General features: G+C 41.7%; 1 protein-coding gene across 12 annotated transcripts in view; it reads left to right on the forward strand.

The window, feature by feature from the left end:
* Positions 1-23,260, forward strand: part of KIAA1217 (KIAA1217 ortholog) — a 365,096-nt gene that overhangs the window by 162,022 nt on the left and 179,814 nt on the right. For 4 of the 12 annotated variants that reach the window (XR_005827436.1, XM_040590829.1, XM_040590830.1 and 1 more), the window contains exon 1: positions 20,485-20,695. The exons of 1 other annotated variant lie outside the window; for it this stretch is intronic. Coding sequence is in view for 9 of the 11 variants with exons in the window: in XM_040590829.1 (XP_040446763.1) it covers positions 20,626-20,695 (70 nt within the window). In the remaining 2 variants the exon portion in view is untranslated. Of the gene's footprint in view, positions 1-20,483; positions 20,696-23,260 lie in introns of those variants that run through there. 7 more of the 12 variants (XM_040590824.1, XM_040590834.1, XM_040590827.1 and 4 more) reach the window with 4 other exon arrangements.

Genomic DNA, 23,260 nt, shown 5'->3' on the forward strand with positions numbered 1-23,260 from the left:
TGGGCTAATGCCCACCTTGCATCATTGCTCTAGACAATAGTGATCTCAGGGTGTAGCATATGGTTTAGCTATTGATTTGGCTTCCATTTAATGGAGATCTTCAAAACAAGATTGTTCCATGCTGTGCAGTCCACATTTATACAGCCACTCAGCAAATATTTTGCCTTTTCCTTACCTGCTAATGACAGCTGCTTCGAATATAGTTGTCAGGAGGCTGTTACCACCTGAACCTTTTTGTTCTTTGTTTTCTGACTGTTGGCCCTATCATCTGGGGTCAGTTCCCAGATTTTGCCAGGCTGTGTGGGGCTGATGTAGAAATTTTCATTTCATGTTCATGACAAAGGCAATCCGTCCACTGTTGCCCTCCATGAAGTGTCACTGGTTTATTTACAAGATTGGCTTATAAAAATACACATACAGAGTGAGTGAAAACTTGTTTCCTTACAAGTGATCTTAACACAGAGCTTTCCGGACTTGAAAGGCAAGGCAAGTAAGCATTATGCTATGATTTAGGTTTCTGCAGTAGGAAGTTTTTTAAAACAGCACATATAGATCTTCTTTCTTAAATGGCTGTGTTGACCTTTAATATGGTGGTAGCCAAAATTTTGGGGAGAGGGGGTTGGTGGTTTGGGTTTTTTAGTTGTTCCTGCCTGTAGATTGAGAGTTGCTTCCTTTTGCTGTTGAAGGCTGAGGTTGGAAAGGAAGGCTTACTGCAATCTATTTCAAGAATAGTCTGAGGAGGAGGAAATTCCCTTCTTGTTGCAAATAGTCGGTGCAGAACGCTCTGCTGGAGGAGAATAGTTCAGTAAGTTAAAAAAAAATTATATGAAGTTTTTATTTCATGCATATTGTTACTATCTAGAAATTTCATTATCTGTATTGGAAACATAGTATGTTTTATTCTCTTTGTTAAGGGATGGGGAGCTGTGGGTATTGTGTGTAGCTTTGAACTCAGTAAATGTGGTGACATCGCAAGGGTGAAATGTTCTGTTAGAAAAGAAAACAGTAGCAGATCAGCTACTGCTTGTAAGCCTAAACTGATGAGGTACCTCTGAGAGACTTTAGCAGTGCATTTTATTATCCAGGAGCTTGGATTAAGAGAGAGAGGTAATTTTGCCCATCCATGCATCTGTAACTTGTCTTTTCACGTTTCAGGTTGCTTTAGGGTACTTTCACCAACAATTTAGAATCGAGAGCCTTGTTTAAATATCAATAGCAGGGTAATCCAAACCTCCCTCAAGGCACAGCTAGGTATCCTGGGTGAGGGTATTAGAGAGAGTGTTTGTCTGGATGCATTTCTGTTTCACTTAAATCGAAAGTAGAGAGGTGTTCAAGGAATGCCTAATTCTGTGCTTCATCCAAAGTGTGCGCCGTCGTGCTGAAAGCAGCCGGCACCGCAGGCTGCGGGCTGCGGACCTGGGTACGGAGCCGAGGTGCAAGCCCTGGTGCGCTTCCGTGACACGGTGGAGGCGCTGCTGTTGCAGCGGGGTGTGGGGGGGTGTGCGCTGAAGTAGAGTGGGACCTCAGAAGTCCCCTTGCTCCCTGCTCACCCCGCCGGGGCTGGCTCAGGGAGGAGGCAGCTTGGGAGAAGTGAGGCAAAGCCCAGGATCTTAGCCAGGTCTGGCACGGTCCGTACCTCCCTGCCTACGCCTCGGCTATTAGTAAGAAACTCGTCTTCATCGCACTGGCTGGGAATCCACTGCTGCTTATGGGCCCCTTGTAGGAGCTGTTACACAAATGCCGAAGAGGTTCTGCACCCCAAAAGTCTTAAACTGTTGAAAACTCACGTTTGTTCTCCTTTTGCCAGCCCTAGGAACTGAGGTTTGGTAAACAAATGACTGACTTAAACTTCAGTGCAGCAGAACTCAAAAGAAAATAATCAACAAAATAATTTTTAAAAAGCCAGAGATGGAAGAAACATCTTCCACCAGGTAATGTATCAAAGTAATCTCTGCAACTCCTTTCAAGCCAAAAATATTGCTGCACATGTGAAGTCAGTTTGTGAAGCTGCTTGTATACCCCAGCGTGCCAGCCTCACACACTGTCCCTGTCACATACATACTAGCCTTTGAGAAGAGACATATGTATTCCAGCACTGAGTGTCTCATCCCATCCCATGTTCTGCTTTGGAACTTGACCAGGTCAGACTTGTTTTCACTTTTATCTTCCACAGACAGTATCACCTGCTTTGGATTTCTTAAAGTTCTCTGTTAAATGTGCATGCATGAATGAAACTACTAATGTTCATTTCATTCATGCATCTGTTTAAGAAGATTATTACTACTTTTAAGTGAAAATTAAATATTTAACTGGGAGAGGATTTCTGCAATCCATTTAAAAGAATCAATAATTATGTTACAAGTAGAAGCCTGAAACCCCTACCAGAACTCAGTGGACCATTTTACCACAGGTTGTACAGGAAATTCTTGTACCTCTTGGTAACAGTTTATAATGTAACTGATGATGAGCAACATAGAGAGGGAGAGACTTGCTGTGAAACATACAGGTGTATCTTTATGTGTTTGTACATACAGGTGTATGTATGGGATAGTTCTATAGTTTAATTGTGAATAATTTGAGAATGTCAGATTGTCTTCCAGCCTATCTATACAAATTTATAAAATTGTTGAAAAGTGTCAAATAACTAAAGGTTGCACCATTTTCCTTACTTCACTTTCTTTTTCTCTAACTTTAGGCTTTTGTATTTCTTGCAAGTGAAAGCTCAGATCTCAACTTTTAAACTATATCTTAGACAAATTTCAGGAATTCACGTGCCTTAATTTTTATCCTGCTGTTGGAAAACCTGAAAGAAAATTGGTAATTCATCTGTAAAACGTTGGGTGCTTTTAGTGTATTTCAGGTATTCAGAAATTGTATAGTTAACTCTTCCTTTAAATAGAACTGCATCCATTGTCATTTCAAGTGCTGAGAAGTGGCACTGTAAGGTAATTCTTTTTGTACTTGTAAACAAGCTTCCATATGACAGTGCTTTGAAAGTGTTTTTAAATTATTCTACATCTGTGTCTGATGTTAAAAGCATTAAAAATCAGCCCAAAACCAAGTCCTCCTAACAGCCTCAAAATGCCGAATATGTATACACTGTAGATATTCAAAACTGCCTATCTTTAATTTAAATAGCAAACATAAAACATAAATGCCCCCCTAAGCTTTCCCCACAAGCTTTACTGCTTTATAGACTTCTCTGCCAAACTTCTTTGGTCTTGTTTACAGTTTTGATGCCTGGGCAGAGACAGTTGTTCCCTTCCACGCTCTGAGCAGAGCTATTTGGATGTCACCTTTTCTGCAGGGTCACACACCCATGATGCTTGCTACAACGCCCAGAGCACCCAGTGCCACACACCTTTGCACCTTCTTTAGTTGACCCTTGCCACCTTGCACCAGGGCTGGCACAGACAGAACTGTGGAGGTACCGTGGCACTGCAGAAAGAACCACAGCAGCCAGAACAGACCTGTCTGTGGTGCAAAACCATGGGGTTTAATTTAGTGTTGGGGAAGCAGCCAGATGGGGATGATGGTTGCAGTGATCTGTAAACAGGGTCTGCAAAACACCTCTGGAGAGCAGGCTGGCCACATGGCTATGTGGTGGTGAGGTAGCAGAAATCATGACCTGGTACCCGGATTGAGTGGTGGAGGGTTTGTGCAAGGTATGTGATAGTGTGAAGGGGCTTGCACTGAATTTGTGTAAGGGTGGTAGAAGCTCTTAGGGCTCAGCAGCTGAGTATTGGTAAATTAAACCAGTGGCAGGCTGAGAGAGACGAGGTCAGCAAAGCCAATACTGTTTTAAAACTTAAGTCAGTGCATAGGGTTCAATAAAAAAGAAACTTTCGTTACATTTTAATTTTTTACCTAATTTGTGTTCAGAAATATTACATTGTAAATGAAGTATGGTGTCTTTTTAGGAGGCAGTAAGGCCTCGTGTATAAAAGAGAAGTTAAAACACATTAGTAAGGTTACGTATATGTGGGAACCACCTTGTGCAGGTATTACCAAGCTACATTAAATTTTACCTTGACAATTTAGTTTTGGCCAAAAACCCGTAATGTATTGGGATTTCAGGGGCTTTAAGTCAAAGTCAACAGAATTTGTAGGTTGTACTTTTGCAGCAAATTGTGATATTTTTTTTTTACAGACTCATGAGGTTCAGCATGGTGAGAGGAAATTAATCCATCACTGGAAACTGTGTGAAAATAAGGTTTACTTATTGTTTGGATTTAAATTTATTTCTGTGCTTATTGATTAATTTAAAGTGTAGGAATAAAAATTACTAGGTTATATTACAGTGGCTAAATCTTGACAATAGTTCTGTAGGAAACAGACCATGTAAATGCAAAATCAGAATAGTGTGTTTTCCTAAAGTTGTACCATATGTTAGTTGATTAACAAGTTGTAGGACTATTAGAAGATCTTGGCTGCTGGTAAGAAGGAGCATCTGTTTTCCAAGTCTTTTATCCAATATGTGTGAAGACTGCCAAGTCAAGTTTAAGGTTCCTTTTTCTTCTTTTTTTCTTCTTCCCCTTTTTTTTTTTTTTTTTTTTTTTTTTGGGTGGGGGGTATATCAGCTTTAAATTCCTTGGTATTTTTCTTTCCATAAGCATCACTAATGCATTCTTTGGGTTTAAATCTAACCCCATCCCTGTGAAGAAAATGCAGTAATGTTAAGAAGTAATGCAGAATGTCCCATGTGCAGGCATTTTATATGAGCAGTTCAAAATTCTTCCAGCATCACAGCTTATATTTGGTGTAAGGCTTTATGTTTTGGTTTTATCTTCAACCAGACACCAATCCCAGTAACTAAAGGGCAATTATGAACACTGAGTTTTCCTTCAAAACTTAGCAGTTCACATTGATGTCATTGCAGTGAGTGTGCAAAGTGCCAAGTGTGCATGCCTATATAAATCATCAGTGTAACTATGATAACAAGTGTCATGGGTTTTTACAGAGTAAAATGTACCATCTTCCATTTAAGAACTATTTTGAGATCTTAAGTAGAGTTTAAGTGGTTAATCAGTCTTATTATACTGGCTTGCAGCTGATTTTCTTGTGGTCTAGCCAGTTTTGGGGCTGTGGTGAGAGCCAACAGTCTGAGGCTTCACCCTGAAGACAAATGAAGACTTAGGGAAAGACTGGAGATTTTAAGTTGTTTCATGCCTGCCTTATAGAGAACTTCTGCTCTTCTGTGTTCAAGATCACAATCTGAGGTTTCCCAAACAGCATCTAAGAATAACTTTACCTTTTCTTATCCAGGCCTGAAAAAGTTATTGGACTTTTCTCTAAGATGGGGAACTTACTTTAGCAATCTGCTTTGACATGACTTCAGGCTCAGGTTTGTGCACAGCACTTTGCTCAGTTACCTGGGAGGAAAAGGTTGCCCACTGCCCACCAATACCAGTCACAGGGAGTGCATAGGATGTGCTTTGGCATGTTCCTCTTCTGTGTTGTTGAGAATGAAAGGCAAATTAAAATTTTAAAAAGAGCCTTTTTTAAAAAAAAAAGAAAAAAAGTGGTTTGCATGTTGCTAATTTCTAATATCTCTATTGGCAAAGTCCAATTTCTCTGTTCATCTGATTTCCCCATACTTTCATTACAAGGCTGTAATTCGAAGCTGTGAATAACATTTTGAAACAATGGGTGGAGATTAACCTATTTTCTCAGTGCTTTGGGACTTTCCGTGGTAGGAAGCTGTTTGTTTAGTTCTGCAAAAATTGCATGTATTTCATTGGCAGGACATCGAGCATAGCCCTCTGATGACCACGAAGTGAAAAGCCAGGACAAGCCTTAAAATGAAGTAGCAAGACGGGAAGCAATTTCCTCTGCTTCTGCTGGACTGTGTGCTTTAAGGGACAGCAGCTTCAATGTCTGCAGCAGTTGGATGCTCACTTTCCCTGTAGGTAATCTCGCTGACGCTGGAGAGCCTTCAGCTGTTGAAACCCCCAGCCCAGCTCTCTGCCTCTTATCAGTCCAACTATGCACTCTGTCCAGCTACCAACAGCTTGAAATCTCAACCTTTTAACTATGCCTTCATCTCTACGTTCTGCCATAGCTTTTCTTCATGTGTTTTCCAGCGGGGCCTATATGGGGCAAAGTAAGGTATGTTGTCAGCAATATGTGTTGAATATGATAAGCCAAGAGATGAGAGAACATACAGCTAAGCAGGCAGTCACAGTGTGCACGTGTGTTTATGTGAGAGGAAGAAGTGTTACCTTCTGTGCATGGTGCCATATGCTACGCAGACCTGAGATCCCAGTGCTGCTCAGTAGAGCCTGGTGTGGATGCCGCGATGTGTCTACATGGATGGAGGTCAAAGTGTAGAAGGAAGTGCTGTCTGCAACTCTTCTGGCACAGCCACAGCAACCACTCATGAAGTGTTATGGATGGGAGTTTTAAGAGCAGGCTTCATGCTTCGGTTTTCAAAGCTTGGCCAGGAGTCATGCAACATCTCCATCTGGTAAGGGATTGCAAACAGAAAAGTAGTGCAAGGGAAAGACAGACAGACCTCAGCCTTGTAAAACAGCATTTTATGGTGGTGAGTCTCCTTAGAATATTCTCTGGATTGGATTGTTTTGTTTCAAGGAGGTGTTTAAGAAACTGATTGTCTAGACTGCTGGCAGCAAAACAGTATGACAAAAAGTGTTGGGAAAAAATAGAAATAGGAAAGTGAGCCTAAAGTTTAGGTTTAAATATGTGCTTGGCTTTTGAGGAAAACAGTCTACGTGGGAATCACTTGCTGTCTAAAATATCATGGAAATGTTAAAAAGAGTATTAAAAGATATTTCCATGTATAGACAGTACATGTTTTTCCAAATAAAAAAATAATTTTATTTTATTCTTAGAACTATTTAAGGAAGTGTGATAGCATCCAAAAAGCCATATGGGCAGATGTTTCCAGGAGACCACCACTACCGCCTATGGAGAGCTGCCCACTGAGCAATCAGTGCACTCTTCTGCCTGTGTGTGTCACCTCCTCGAACATTGGCCCTATATGTGCTGGGCATTTAATGTGTATGCTGCTTTACAGACATGGAGACATGTCTCAGGAGACTAATTCACCCCACCTTAAAATAGGTGTCTAGAATGAGTGGGATGAGTAACCTTCAGCAGGTTCTTGTTCCACGCCAGCGGTGAATTGCTTACCCTAGCTGCTTGTATTTTTGATGGCTGAAACTAGGTGAGGTGCAGCAGGTTGGCTGCCCTTCAGAAGAAGGAAGCTCTGGGATTCTTTGGTGGTATCTAAGGAGAAGTTACATCAGCTAGAAAATAGCACTCTTATTTTCTCATATTTGCAGTGTCAATATTGCAGATGGGTGTAAAACAACTCTAGAACAACCAGCGCTTCTGCCAGCCTGCAGCCACCTTTGCAGGTCTGCAGGGGCCCTGGTCTCCAACAGAGGACACATCTGGCTGCTCTGTCCAAACAGCAGTATGCAGTAAGTTTGCTTATGCAAGGTGTTGTGAACTGTGTGCTCCACACCCATGAAGCTTTTGTGTCTTTTCTTAACCACTTAAGATTTTCTGGGTCAAAGAGTTACTGAGATACATCACTGTATATCATGTCATCTGTGCATCACTTTGAAAAACTGTATTTAATCATGCAAATAAAATGTTTACAGAGCGTATTCCCCAACATTCCCCAGCAGCTCCCTGTTACTGCAGTAGCTCCCAGTGCATGACACTCCTTACTAGTCTAATATGTTTCTGCAGTTAACACAGAAGTACATAATCTCAGGTATGAAACTGCCATTGCTTTCCTGCAAGTTTGATAATTCAGTAAGAACTGCTTTCTAAAGTACTTGAAAATCTAATGAGATTCTGGATAGGCCTCTTTCAAGTCAGCCAGTCATAACGTTCCTTGAGAAATTGCTAGTAAAAAGTTTTTTACTGTGCATAGCTGCTTAATAAAAGGTGTATTATTCTTTGCCCTTGAAAAATCTCCTAACAAAAAAAAAAAAAAAAGAAACAGTAAAAGCAAATTTCCAAAGAACTATGGGGACAAAACATCAAACGCCTTCCTGGAGAGGTTGTGCGTGGTACTGTAGACAGATATTCAGATTTAATGCTTCTAAATGAGCAGATTGCCAATGATCCTACTGCTACCAGATCCCAGCACTATGCTGTGGAATACTGTGCACTGATCTGCACAGCCTTGCCTGCCCTTACCCTGGGTCCCACATCCCAGAAAGATGGGGAAGGTTGAGGGAGGCTTGGTGCCACCCTGTACTTCAGCCGGAGTCATGCTGTCCTCCAGAGTGGCGGCTTGGTAGTGCGGAGTTAATGAGGGAGAAAAGATGATCTCAGCCCCCTTAAGCTGTATAGATCCCTTGTTCAAAAGGTTTAATAATGTTCTGACACTTGGTGGTAGCCAGAGCTTCGGATGCTGATGCCATGTAAGATTTACCCTGCATTGTCCACCACCTCTGTGGAATAGCTGAAGCACTGCAAATTCATTCTCTAGCTTCCACTACACTGACTTTCCTGTGTAGACAAATGTTTAAGGCCATTTTTAGAACAGATGAGATGATACGACTTAACATATTGTATGCCATTCATTCTCTCCCGTATCCTTGTGCCAGGAGGAGATTTTTGTACGATTCTCACTACACAGCAGAGTATTTTTGATTAGGTCTGGGGTTGTTATTTTTCTGTTGTAATGTAAGTGCTTCTGTTTCTTTTTGTTTAGCACATATGACAAAATGTTACTGTCAGCATTAGGGCTTCTTGTACCTTGTCAAGTGTCAGAGTAGTTGTAGCAGGTCAGACCAGACATCCAGCCCGACAACCTGTCTCAAATGGTGATGGTTACCTAGGGAAGGGTACAGGATCAAGGAAGGTACGTAGTGAATAATTCTGGAATATCCTCCAAGCTCCCAGCAGTATTTGATTAAGAGATTACTTAAAGGAAACAGAGGATTATGTCCTTTTTTTAACAGTGCTCAATGGAATTTTTTTTCCATTAACTTGACGGGTTTTATTTTTTTTTAAATCTTGTATACTCAGCAACTGCAGTGTCCTACAGCAAGAAGTTCCCCAGCTTATCAGCACTTCTACAGTGCTCTGTGAAATTAATATTCAGATCTATGTATTTCTGAATCATTAACCTACTTGTTTCATTTGATGACCCTACAGTCTGTATTGAGAGAGACAATGAACAGTCTTTCCCGATTCAGCTTCTTTCTGTCACTCATGTTTATAGACGTCAAACAGACGTTTGGGTCATCTGTTTTGAGAATGGAGAGTCCTACATAATTTAGTTGTTCCTTATACAGAAACTGTTCCATAACTTTGATCATCTATGCCACCTTTTTCTTAACGTTTCTATTTCTGCTCTATCTTTTTTGACCTGGAGTTAATTAAAACTGCATGCAATACTAAAAATGTGGGTAGGCTGTGGATTTGTACAGTAGCATAATGATATTATCTGTTCTTGTTCACTATTCTTTTCCTAGCATTTTCTAATATCTATTTGGTCTTTTAATCACTAGTGAGCACTGAGGTGAAATTTTCATAAAACACTTATAACCTCAAACTCTCCTTTTGAGTGATAATAGTCTGTTGAAAGTCAATGTGTATCACTTTACATTTATCTACATGGGATTTCATCTGTCACTTTACTGCCTAGTCAGTGAATCTTGTGAAGTCTCTTCTTCGTAATCAGCCCTTGTCTTCACTGAATATTGTAACGTTCTCAGCAAGCTCTGCCACCTCACTTACACCCTCTTTTTCAGCTCACTAAGGTTGAGAGGGGCCTGGACCAATGCATTCTCTGTGATGCAACTGGTAATCTCCATCCCCTAGGAAATCTGGCTTTTGTTCCAATGGGGTCTTTCCTGTCATTATTCAGTTTTTTATTGAGTGGAGGATCTCCCTTTGTTTCTTTACCAAGGGATATTGCTGCATCCCCTGTGGAAATCTAAGGGAACCATGTCTGCTGGCTGTCACATGTCTGTTCTCTCACTGGGTTGGGAAATAAAAATGCAGTTCTTGCTTCTGCTTTCTTTGACCCATATGATCTTGTGTTTCAGGTTCTCTCTGCAACATTAAATTATTAATTTCACAGGACCACATGTGAGTTTTGCTCCTTGCCTAACACGCGGTCCACATGGAACGTGTCATGAGTCCTACTGGGGAGTGGCATACACTACTTTCTGAAGTCAGGGGGAAGTGTTTATGGGTCTTAATTTAGCTCCATCAGCAAAAGAAAATTACAAGCAATAGTGCCTCTGTGGCTGAATTTGTGGTTTATTGAAAACTGCGGCAGAGCCCACAAGATGAGGAGAGAAAACAATGTCTGATTTTAAATTTCAGCTGTTGGCTGCAGCTGCAGTTTTCAGAAAGCTTTTCAGCCTGGTTCTTGCCCCATTTTCTTCTACCTTCCTTTTGCTGTAAAAGGAAGCTGAATTGCAACACTGAAGACTCCATGACTTAGTTTTTTTAGTGCAAACAACTTAGACTTTAAATGGCATGGCTTTGAGCATAGGCTTTATCAGATGTACGTTATTTAAGAAGGGGCTGAAGATACAAAAAAGTTTAATTCTTTTTTTTAAAAGTCTGAATGTATAGCAGCGTATTAGATGTTTTTAAAAAAGTAGACTGTGAATGATTTAAGCTGTCTGCAAGGGCCTGAGTTTTTGTGTTTATTTTTATTGAGATGTCACTCCTTCGACAAACTAACAGCCTCAGAATTCACAGTTACCTATCATGTATTGAATAAAGCTGCTATATTCTTAAAACCTGTGACAACTTCTGCAAGATTAAGGGGAATTAGTTTTCAATCAAATAAAGAATCCCTGTGTCAGGGCAGTCCCATGCTGATGAAGACAGCTGAGGAACTGAAAACATGCTACCTTTCAGCAGCTGAGGCCTTATTCATGTCTTGGAAACACTCCTGAGATTTGCATGGAGCTATGAAGAAGAGGTATTTAGTGACGATTTCAAAAGTACTACCACAGTCTTAATGTCCGTGACTAAAATAAAGTACAGTGTAAGACAGTGTTGAAAAAGGACTTCATGCTGCCCAGGAGGCCTGGTGTGGCCTTGTCCTTGAGAGGAATATTTCTCAGATTCTTAACTCAGAAGACCACCCGGTCTTTTCCTTGCAGGGTGGAGAAAGCAAACAAATTACCTTCTGTGATGGTGGGGAAAAGAAAGTGATTGATTATTACTGCCTGTAGCATTTTAGCCCCTAACTGTGGAATTCAGACTGTATTTTCTGGCTGCATTTAGGCACTTCTTTAGGAAACTTCAGATTTGGTTTAGGGTGTTCCAAGTGATGTCAGACTTGTAAAGCACTCTGTCCTAATTTCCATTCTGCAGACCATCTTCTGCACTTAGGTTTACTCCCGTAGTCCTGGGTAGAGAATAGCTCTGGATAGAGCTGCTCTACCAGGATCCAGCTATTCTTGATTTGAGCTCTTAGGGCAAGACTCCTTGCAAAAAAGCAGACTAAAAGCACTGAATGAATACTGCTCATGGGTTGTAAACTCATCCTTTGCTTACCCAGTGCCCTCATTCATGGGCATTCCTGTGTTACTCTGTGCTGTGAGAGAGGATTTATAGGAGCTTATAAAACTTAAAATGGAGGCATGTAACTAAGATTGTTATCTTGTTTCAAAGAGGTTTTGATACTTCTTTCCTTCCAGCACTTTGCCCAGAATTTCTTCCAACTGGTAAAAGGATTTAGATATCATTCCAGCTGAAGTTTTGAAGTACTATCTTTTAATGGCAGATGTAGAGCAAAAAGGCAAAAGAGGGGAAAAAAGTGGGAATTTATCACTGGACCTTGTTATGTTTTATGTTAATTATGAATGATTAAGGCAATAGTATGAAAATCATAAATAAAATTCAATAAATCACAGAATTACACTTCCAGGTGAGTCTTGGAAATCAGAGTATTGGAGTATATGTGTATGCAGTAAAAGCTGTGTTACCAGTTAGTATTTAATGACCTTTTCCTTTGGAGTAAAGAAAACCTGTCATTGTCACGGCTTACTGCCTGTTCCCTATCCTCAGCTATGCTGCGTGTAAAGGCATATGCTATATTGTGTGACATACACAGATATCTCAGTGCAGACTTGCAGTTTGTGAAGGGAGGTAACAAATGCAGTGTCATTTTGTGTTGTCAGTGGAGAGCTCACCTGTGAGTCATCACGTTCTTTGAAAAGTTTTTGTAGGAAATACAAAACATTTGGAATGAAATTGTCTTGGGTTATGTATTTATTCATGAGAGAGACAGAGGCATTGCCTCTGAATAAGCTTAAACATCGTATGACACCTTTCTGTGCTGACGTTGCTGCTTCTTGCGTTCACCCCAGGCAATTCTGTGTCCTTCTTGCAGCCTGATGAGATGGATCATTGTTACTTTTTCTCCCTTTTTATCTTCTGCAAAAGTGTTGCACAGAAGGAGAAGACCTCCCCTTGTAGGAGAAATCGGGTATGACACCGGAGTCATGTCACTGTGACTCGTGTGGTGCTTGGACGTTCTGCCCTTGCCAAACCCAAAGCATGCTCTCCCTTTTTGGGAAGAGGTGGCTGTGGCCATGGGCTCCCTGTCCCAGCTGGGAAGTGCACCAGCCTGACACCCCTTTCCCTGGGGGCTCTGTGCTGTTGTGCAGCATCCAGCCACACCAGTGTTTTCAGAGGTAAGCTTAGGTCATGTACCCCTTTATTACTGTTAGTATATGAAGTTCAGAAGAATGGGCTCTGATAATCCTGCTAGCTGTACTGCAAGGAGAAGATGGGAATACTAGAAAGAAAGTGAAGAGAGGCAAAGACTTGTTTTCCAAGGTGAAAACCTGACACTGAGGTATAATGTAAGTCTTTAGGAGCTCAGCTGAGGCAAGTGATTGAGGAGGAGGCTTTGAGATGGCTTTCTCACCAAGCACAGGCCCTATGGCACTGGTGGGTCTGGCAGACAAAGGGGGAGTAAGTCTGATCGCTGGAAACTGAAGTTAAGTCAGCTTTATCCTAAGGAAACAGGAGGCAATTCCTTAGCACTGAGGGTGGTTAAACATCAGTCAATTAACTATAACATAGTCTGTGAAATGAGAATGGGGGTATTTGCAAAGCCATGTTAGCCCAGGTGCAGCGAGAAAGCCTGTATTTACGGGGGTGGTTGTTGCAGGGTGGATGGTTCTGGCAGTCCTGCTGCTGCTGGATGTGGTTTGCCTGATCCATCAGCTCCATCGCCCACCTTTGTGGGTCTGTGTGCTGAAATGCTCTTAAATAACACACTTCTTGCACTGGCAGCTCGGTATTAAAGACAGTGATTATAATCAACTGTCAAGCTTCAGCTTTTCAGCTGGTAATGTGCAGTGCTCAGGAGGGTTTGCCTCTATGCACATCGGACTAGGTATGTTTTGAGGTGTTTTTCTTTTTCCCATCACGCTTTTTTCATGCCTAAGAGACTGACTGCGCTGGAGAGAGTGACTGGATGTGTGCAGCACAGCTCTGAAGTTAGGATAGTTTTTGGTTTTTTTTAAGGTGGATGTCTGATCTGGGAAATTAAAGGCAGAGGAAGGAGCTTTTCTTGGGGTTAAGTCAGCTGGGAGCTTGATGTCCTTCACTTTTTTTGTGCTGATCATCAGGGTAGATCTCATCACATGTGTGGTGGGGTTTGAAACAAATGCTAGTGCAGATGCAGCATTGTTCTCCTGAGATCGGTAATGTCTTCTTCACCTCATTTAAGTGTTTGGCCTTTGTGTGAGGACCCCACATCAAATTTAATGACTTGTGATAGATGGGAAGTCAGACAAGATAATCAAATGGTCCCTGTCCCTAAAGCTATGAAATCCTAAATACTGAAGAGTGAATTAATAAGTGTGCATCCCAGCAGAACAGATTGGGCAGGCCTGAGAAAGAACAGGAGCACCGCTGCTGTCAGCTCTGATTGCTTTCTTACTAATCAACTGTCTTAATGATAGCATCAGCATGGTTTGGGAAGGTCAGAGAGGCACTTTTTAAGGAAGGGGCTGTACATACACTGTTGGAGAGGTCATTGATATGTTTACAGGTTGGAAGTCCTACACGAGCCCTCTGCTTTGACATCTGCCTTCAGGAGCTGGTGCTCTACAAGGAGTAGAAACAAAAGGTTTACAAACCACAACCTGTGTCCATCCATACTGGGTTAGAAATCAGATCCACATGGGAACAAAGCTGTAAGAATTTACTCTAGTTGTCTTTACGTCTTTCCAGACATTCAGATTGCTGTTTGCTGTGTATAGTATTACCTTTGTGGCAAGAGACAGGGAGAAACTAGTAAGAACCATTAAAAATGCCCAGCCCAATAAGTCACAGTGGTGCTGATCTCTCCTGTGATTTTAGTCTGAGTCTTAGAAAAAAATCTAGTTCTTGCCAGTGACACTGTGGAGAAAAGTCAAATATATGCCCAGAGATTAATAAAATGAATAGTGTTCCCAAAAAAGTGACTTTTCAAGAAAGATCATCATCATGAATTGTGTGGATTGGCCACACTGGTACCATTGTGTTAATTTGTAATCATTATTTGCTAATTATTTTACTTAAACCATTCTCCTGTTGATAAGTAAGTAGTTATGGTAATCACAACATAACGTGAACTATTGTATTAATTCAGGACACAGGCTCAATCAAAGTACACTTTGTATTTGCTATTAATTGAAACAGTCACATGAAAATCTTATAAACTCCATGTGTACTTGGTAAGAGATGAAATAAATGATCTCTTATGATTCTTTTAAAGTGTAATTGTACTTTGCAGAGAGCAACTCTCGATGCCTTTGATCACTAAAGCATGCTGCTTCATACATTTACAACCAGATCCTGCAGACATCCATGAAACCAGCAATAGTCAGTGTTTCAGGCATTAAGTCTGTTCTTCTGGCACTGCTAAAAAGTTGGACCAATTTGAATCCAAACCCTCACCAGAGCTCTGTTTGAGTAAAGTCATCCAAAAGGGAACTTATCAAAACCAAAATGCTTTACACCAGGGAGAAATGGAATTTGAATGTAGAGCAGATGGACTTAGAAGTGACCTTCTCCTCTCCCTTTCTTCCACCTCCCTCAGAAACAATTCCCTGCACTTTCCTTCCCACCCACGTATTGCTTTTTATTTGATTAAACTCTAGTGATTGAAATTTCCACGATGTAAGGCACATTTTCCTTTCACAGAGTTATTTGTTTGGTACCTTACAAAAGCAGATGTTCATATTCTCTATTTCTGTGTTTGCAGGCTGATCTCATTCCTTACCATAGGTGATTCTGTATGGGAAGTGTGATGTGTGAAGGGCTGGCCAGGTTGGCAGGCACAAGGAGGAGCTGCAGCATGTCCAGGGGCTTCAGCTCAAAGTTGGCTGTGCTGGTGGCAATGTACCAATATTAATGTTAGCTTGGTACGGTGGGATGACATCAATGGAGGGTGTGTGTGTGTAAAAAGTCTTAAATAAGGTGTTGCATTGGACGAGTCAGAAACATGCATACTGTAATTAAGCACATTTAGCTCTGTTCCATCTTACCTTGAGTGGTGGGAAAGGAAGTCATGTTAAAGTGTATCTAGAGTTAGCTTTGTTGGGATTGTCCCAAATTAGAGGGGGAAATAAATTTATGAGAGAGAAGATTCACCTTTTTTTAAACACACACCACCACCACCACCCTTGAATGTTAGTACTTCTTTGTGATGACCATAGTCCTTTTTCTCAGTTTGATTTAGGGCATGCACAAGTGGTTCACTGCTTTCAGACCTTTACATTTATTTAAAAAATTGGAGGGAGGAGGAAGAGAACAAGAACAAAACTTGGAAAAGAGAAAACCTAACATATTCAACATGATGTAGGTGTCCAGGTGTGAGTTGTGAGCTTGAGAAAAATGTTGTTTGGACTGAATGAAGGATGGATGCTCTGTTACTTGGAGATGCATAAGGCACTCAACAGCACAGTGCTTGTCAGTGGGAGGTGGGCTGGGACACTGCATCCTGCGTCGTACCTGAGAGCTTGGCAGTGCCAAAGTGGCAGGTGATTATAGCTGCTCTCCAGAGCTCCATTTGAAATGGAATTCAAAAGATGAATGTATCACCTGAGTATCTCATGTTCAACCTCTTAGTGACTTTTTAATAGTTGTTTTAGTGATTAAGGCTGGTGGTGGCTCTTGGTATCGCTGTCAGTCTCTGAACTTCTCTGAAGAGCTGAAACCTGTAGGTCTGACAGCACACGATGAAATTCTGTTATGGAGATGTGTAGAGAAGCTCATACTCAGTTTTCCTTTTTGCTTCAGCTGGAGTGTTACCATTTCACTCCCTGGACTAATTTTTCCTCACAAGTATGAGAGTTCTTAACGGAACTGGAGTGTATGGAGTATAAATACTGAAACTCTCCACAGATTTTTTAACAGCGAAGGTAATTTCATTATAAATAATCCCAGAGGTTATATTAGATTGTTTGTCTTTGTAAATCTTAAAATCAAGTTCAGATGTTTTGTTTTAATCTAACCACTGAATAGTTTAACCACTATCCTTGCCTTAGAAATAGGACCCAGTTCATTAAAATCCCTTACTAAGCAGATGAGACCAAATGATCTTAAAGCCCCCCTCTACATCTTAAAAATGTGCAGTTCCTTGTTGTACAGTACCAAATCAGTAGAAAATTAATTTTAAAATAGTGTAAACCTCTTTTCCCCTAAGATCTACTTGCATGGATTTGTGTTGCTAGAACTCGGAGATTTTTTTCATTTTGCTTGTACAAGCTAGCAGCTGATATTGTGTCATCTTTGGTGATACACTATCTGAGCATAGTTCTTTAGTTTTAGGAGTGAGTCTATTTTAAGCATTGAGAGACCACGCCAAGGATTGCAGTGAACTTGCTGAGCACAAACGAGAATAGACGTGCTCAAATGAATTGCAGCACTGAAGCTGCTCTTTGCTGGCCAAGGTGGAAATCAGTTTCAACGCCCTCCGTGTTGTTTTCCCATAGTTTGTTAAAGTTACTTTCTCTATTTCAAATCTGACCAGACCTGGTGGAGCATCCTCTTGATGCTCCCCTCCTCCAAGGCAGGCCCAGGTGATCGCTGCCTGTGTAATGGCTTGGAGAGGTGCTGCAGTGTGACCCGCCGGAGTGCTTGTAATTCCTCCCAGACTTCTGCCTCACCCCGCCAGGTCTGATATTTGTATCTGGACTATAGCAGGGTAGACAGTGTCAGGTTGGTTCCTGCGTAGAGCATTCATGATGTTTTTCTCAGTGGCTGCATGGTTTCACATGGACATTGAGACAGATCTTTAATTATGGGATGCTGCTTCTGATTTAACTATTAATAATTAACTTCCCAATTTTTTAGTTGTGAGTAATTGCTAGATCATGGAGTCATTGTTTTATATTATAAGTTTGACTAATTAAATGCAGCCAGCATTTGTTAATTGTTCCTTTTATGCACATGCTAAACCCAGAAGTGTTTAAGTCGCTCTGGGACATTAATTTTAAACACAATTAAAACAGCATATCCTGTTAGCAATTATTCTCTGTGCATTGTTTTGATATTGATGGGTCCAGATCTGAGCACAGTAATTAAAAGGAACCACTGTTATTGTTGATCCCACAGATAAACAAATGCTGATTGCGTGCTATGAACTGGTTAATCAAGTTTATTTAACTTGTCCTTAGTGATTCATCCCAGTGACTGTGCTGGGGAGTACTTTATTTGAGCCTAATAGCATAATGGTTCTGGCTGCCTCCAATTTCTCAGCTGCTAAAGGAGTTTCACTAATCCTTTTAAATAGACATAGGTGACATCTTAAGGAATAGCATTACTACTTACATTCATTAAATCCAGTTTGGGACCCAAGGACTTCTCCCTTAAAGAGAGGACATGTTTTGAGACCTTGCTGTCCCAACTGTTCCCTGTCCCAAGCAGCAGCAGAGATGATTATGTTTCTTGTGAGGCTGGGTGGGCTGTTTTGTTTATTTTGATTTAGATGGTACATGTTTAGTCTCACCTTTTGCCAGTGCTCTTTAAAACTGTTCAAAAGACTGCTTCTGCAGCCACAGAAGTTCTGCTAAGGGGATACCCACTTTTCAAGTCACACGTCTGCAACCAAATAAGCAGTCTCTCTTGGATGATCTCTGCATTTTGGGGGTCCATGTTGCTCAGACCGTTTAGTAGCATCAGCAATATCATTTACTGTCAGTCTCAGCAGTGGGAGCATCCTGGTGTGGCCATTAAAGCAAAAATTTCAGACTAGGTTAGCACCATCCCGAGGGGCACCTTCTGCTCAGTGGGACCCATCAGTGGGGAAGTTGAGAGACCAACTCTCTGACTTGTGCTCTTTGCTGTGGAAACTAAAAGGTGCTGGCTAAAATTAAATATATTTTAATGAAGTTGGGATTTTTTTTCCTTAAACTAATTTTCTAGGTTTTTTCCCCCACCATGGATGGAGATAAAGCCTCCTAAGGGGCTAGAGTGCATTGATTTTGATCTTATAAGGCTCTTGGTACAAACTGTACTGATTTTTAGAGCTAACCCTTTTTTTGGTATAAGGCTGCAAAAGCATCTTCCTTTTAAGCATTTGTAGGCGAGTATGTTTTGTGCTTTCCACTGTGTTATTTCAGGGTAAGGTCTTTTTAAATGCCTTTAGTTTCCCAACTCTTAGTTTCTGAGCCCTGTGCATAGCAAATGTCTTGGTACAGCTTTCATCTTGCTACTCCAGGCAATTGCATTGGCTTTGTTTTCCAATCAAGGGTTTCAGAGTTATTTTCTATTGCAGTTGGTGATATTCAGTGATCACTATTCCTGTAAGAGCCCCCTTCTCCTTCCAGCTGGCTGTGAATATAAGTTGCAAGAGGCTCATCGAGCGCTTGTCCAGACTCTGGAAGACCTCAATCTTAAAGGCACATTCCTCCATATTGCAAAAGGCAACATCAGATAAGCGTGATGGCTGGCCATCACTTCTCCTCCTAAAATAGTCCCCAATCAGAATGAGCAGGAGTAACCCAAGGCCAGTAAAAACACTCCTATAAATACAATGTGTATCACACTGTTTTCTTTACATTGCAGGGCAACTATAGGAGTATTCTGTTGGGAGCACTGTACTGCAGACCTTAAATAGTGCTGCTAATGTTTAGATTGTATTTTCATCTCTTCTCTGTTTTCTGTGCCAGGTTTCTGGGACCTTTGCCAGGTTCCAAGACCATATAGAATGAATTGTTAAAAAGGAAAATAAATATTTCTTAAGTGGTGGAGAATATGTATGTCTGATCTAATGAACAATAATTTTGTTCATTTATCAATTGTTAATTGTAATATACTCAAATGGCTTTCTTGCCTGGAAAGGGGAGGATTGGGGCATGAGGAGAGTGATCCTCCTTGAGCTTCTGTACTGAATTTATGTATACACAAAACATTTCTGCATTCAATAATCCAAACAGACGGGATGACATTTCTGCCAGATAGAGATGTAGAAGGAACCATAAGGGAATTTTCCTAGCCTGTGTGGACTGGGTGGTTGAGAGGTCATTGCAAGCAATTTAGCTGATGTTATATTGAAGTCAGAGTTGAAGGAAGCTTGGAAGGCCAGATTACGCTAGGTTTGTTTAAAAAGACATCCAAGATGCTAACTGTTATCTGGCATTGCAGTACGAGGTCGATTTAAATGAGAAATTGCGTATTTCTATTGATATCTCAATTATGCTTTGTTCTTGACTTAATTCAGAAGTTGTCAGTGGATAAACTTTCTGGTCTCGAGGCTGTAACTCAACACTGAGTTTGTTCCACCATCTCTGGCTCTGCACTATGATTTCGATAGACGAATTTGGTCTGATATTCTCCACTAAATCAACACATGTGGCATCTGCTGCAGTCTGTGGGATTTGATCTCATCCTTCTCAGCTGCGTTATTTTTTGCCTCGCAGCCCGGTGGATCTGCTGGTTCCCATGCAGGCTTCCGGCCTCCGACCCGCCAAGAGAGAATTAGTTTTGGGTTTCTGTACGCTTTGCTACTGAGGCTTCAAAATCCCTCTTAACCCAAGTCCCTGCTTACATATTGCTACCATTCATTTTTATTGGCTTCAGTAAAGTTGAATTCCTGTATCTTGATTTTTCCCTAATTCGTTCTCTGAGCAGCTTGAAAGAATTCAACAGAAAACAAAACCTCAAAGCGCTTATATAATGAATTACTTTTAAACGAGACGCTAAAACAGACAGAGGAGCATTTATCAGGAATGTTTGTGGGCTTGGTGGTTACGAGCTTAAAAAAATATTCTGTGGAAAGCCTTTTGTCCCATGACAGAGATTTAAAAGGCTGCGGATTCGGATTCCAGCAGAGACTCAGGCCTGTAATCACGTTTGAAATGTTCCCTTTCATAAGGCTACGCGGCTGCCGCGGGAAGCGGCCCGGCTAGGGGCTGCCTGCAGCAGAGCCCATCACCTGTTGGGGCCCAGGGCGCGGGGGCGCGTCCGCCCGCTGCCCACCGCCCACCGCCCGCCGCCCACCGCCGCGGCAGCAGCCCGGGGCCGGCCCGGCGGGCATGCGGGGCGCCGCGGGGGGCTCGCCGCGGGAGGGGAGAGCTGCTTTTCTCCTCCCCGAGGCTGGCGCTGACAGCCCGGGCGCAGCGGCTTCCAAGTTGGAGAGGGGAGCCTGTGCGGTAGGCAGGGACAATGGAGGAAAATGAAAGCCAGAAACTTGAGCTGTGCATGGCTTGCTCCACAGACAGCAGGCAGATGAAGGGTAAGTAAGGGAGTCGGGCGAAGATGGAGTCACGTTTAACCGTGCCCCTCGCTGCCGCTTTTTAGCACTGGAGGCAGAGTGCATGGGGGAGAAAAGCATGTCTTTCTCGTGCTAATGGCTCTGCAGTTTTCCCTACTGCTCCGACTCGGCGAGGCTAACTTTCTCCTCAGAGAGATCCCTGCCGACCCTTCGGAGCAGGGAGCGTGCCGCATTGCTGTCACGGTTTGCAGGACGCTGCCTGGCGCGGAGGGTGCAGCTCCCGCGAGGGGGCCCGAAATCATGGCACGTTCCCTTTAAATGCGCTGCGTGCCTCGCCTAGGGCAGAGAGATAGCACTTCTTTCGTAAAAGTAGGTCTGGGCTCATCTTTTCCTCGGGGTGGCTTTTAGAAGAGGGAGATTCACGGCAGATTGTCACAGGGTTAGTTGACTTTGTGTGAAATCGGTGGGTTTGTTTTGGAGCAAAGCCAAGAAATTGCAAGCGTGGTTTTCACGGCGGGTCAGCTGTGGTGCGTTGCTCGATGTATTTTGCCTAAAAGTGAAGGAAAACTTTCCTGGGGAATTCTTCGTGGGCTATTCCACGTGGTGCATAACGTTCAGGTAGCATGACAAACACCTAATCTAATCTCTATCTGTTATGGTATTTGTGGAGCACCTGTGAACATTCCCGGTTCGTGTGTATTGTATTCCTCCTCATAGGCACCTCAAAAGAAGTTGTGTTACTGTGCTGCTGTGAAAGAAATAGCGCATGGTCGGGTACATGTGGTTTAAAAAAAAAAAAAAAAAAAAAAAGACACAAGTTTGCAAGTATGTAATACCAGAAAGTAGTTAATAGAGAGCTTGGGAGGAAAAAATACTCTTCTTGGCAGTTCATTAATTGCCTGATGCCCTTCTAAATATTTTTTGAAGTTAAAAGACTGGAAAGTGCAAGTCACGTGCATCTGTGTCTGTATATATTTATGTGTAGTGGGATGGAAATCTTCACTTAAAGGATGTGTCCGAATAGGAGAAAAAACCACCTTCAGTAACATACTTCTGTACAAATCGTATGAAGCTGCCTGAAAACATGTGGAGCTAGAAAAACAGAGGTCTGACTGGATCAATCCTATGATTCCCCAAAACTTTGAATGCTCATAACCAAATGCAGTAGTTTTGGCCCATATCCAGAGTTTATGTTTGAAAGTTCCTTGGAAAGAGAGCAAATTGTAAAGACAGTAGAGGAAATTAGAAAGATTCCAAATAATCTCAAACCTATTGCTAGCATAAATATAATGGAGGTGAGTTTGACTCACACTGTAAAAATTGTAGTCTTTTTTTAAACACTTAAGTATTGCATGTGGTTTGCTTTAAGGCTCAGTTTCATAGCATCAATACGGTTCAGGTCCATACTTGTACTTTTCTGAAATTATTCTGAAAATGTTCCTCTCTCATGTCACCTTGGTTGCAAACCAAGACTATTAAAATCTTCACATTTAAAATAATGAAGCAAAGTGACTTTCCTGACCTTTGTAGACTTCATGGAGGGTGTGACTTAGAACTGCGTACCAGGGTGTGTTGAAGGACTTTTTTATCTTTTTTTTCTTTTCCTTTTTTTTTCCCTTTTTTCCTTTTTATTTTTTAATTTCTAGCTTAATAGCAATTAATCCTTCATGATAATCTTCCTGATAATCCTGGGCACACTGTTCTACACTGCAGACCCAGGCCTTTCCTGTAGTTATATCCACTGTAGTAATGGGTGATGTTAAGAAATCTTGAAATTTGTTTTCAGATCGGAGAAGCAACTCAAGTGTAAGGGTTACTCAAGACTTTGGATAACCCAAGTCCTCCCCTGTCAATCAGCTAGTTTTCCTTTTTGTTGCCCTCTAGACTTGCTACTTTGTTGAACAGAAAGACCTTCAGCTTTTAGCTTCTGGATATGCGGGAAGGAGAAAGGGAGAAAAGCTTATCTTGCACCTCTGTGTTTTCCGGTGGCTTCTCTTTACTCCTTTTCCAAGGAGGGTACTTGCATAATTTATCCTTTTGCTACTCTTCCCTCTCTTCTGGGAACCACCACATGATCCTTCACACATTTCACAGTTATCTGTGGGGGTTGATTTTTAGGCCTATTATCTTCACTTGGAAGATACAGGAACTTTGCCCACGCTGTTATTGAGCAACTCCAGTATCCAGAAAAGCTCCCTCCATTTCTCCTCCCTGTAGCAGTGGCCCACACAGCAGCTGTGGAGCTTATGTGCCGTGAGCTACACAGGGGGGATTTCACTGTCCCGCTTTCAACCTTGCCATCAAAGTCATTTATCGCTAGCTAGGAAGTGGCTAGGGAAGATTTTTTTCAGCAATTACTAGGGGAAAGACCCATACTCAAACATGACAGAGAGTGTGGTTTGCAAAGAAAGTCACGTGCTGCTGTGTGCTGTAATGCTTCGGGATCCTGCTAAATGCCCAGGTCAGCTCGATGGCAAGACTAGCAATTAGTTCGCATAGTTTACATTCCTTTCTTTTCACTGGTATTTATACAGTATTTTCCAAATAGATGAAAGAAAAATAAGATAATTTGTAATCTTTCTAATA

The sequence above is a fragment of the Falco naumanni genome, chromosome 4 (genome assembly GCF_017639655.2).
Source record: "Falco naumanni isolate bFalNau1 chromosome 4, bFalNau1.pat, whole genome shotgun sequence".
Lineage (NCBI taxonomy): Eukaryota > Metazoa > Chordata > Aves > Falconiformes > Falconidae > Falco > Falco naumanni.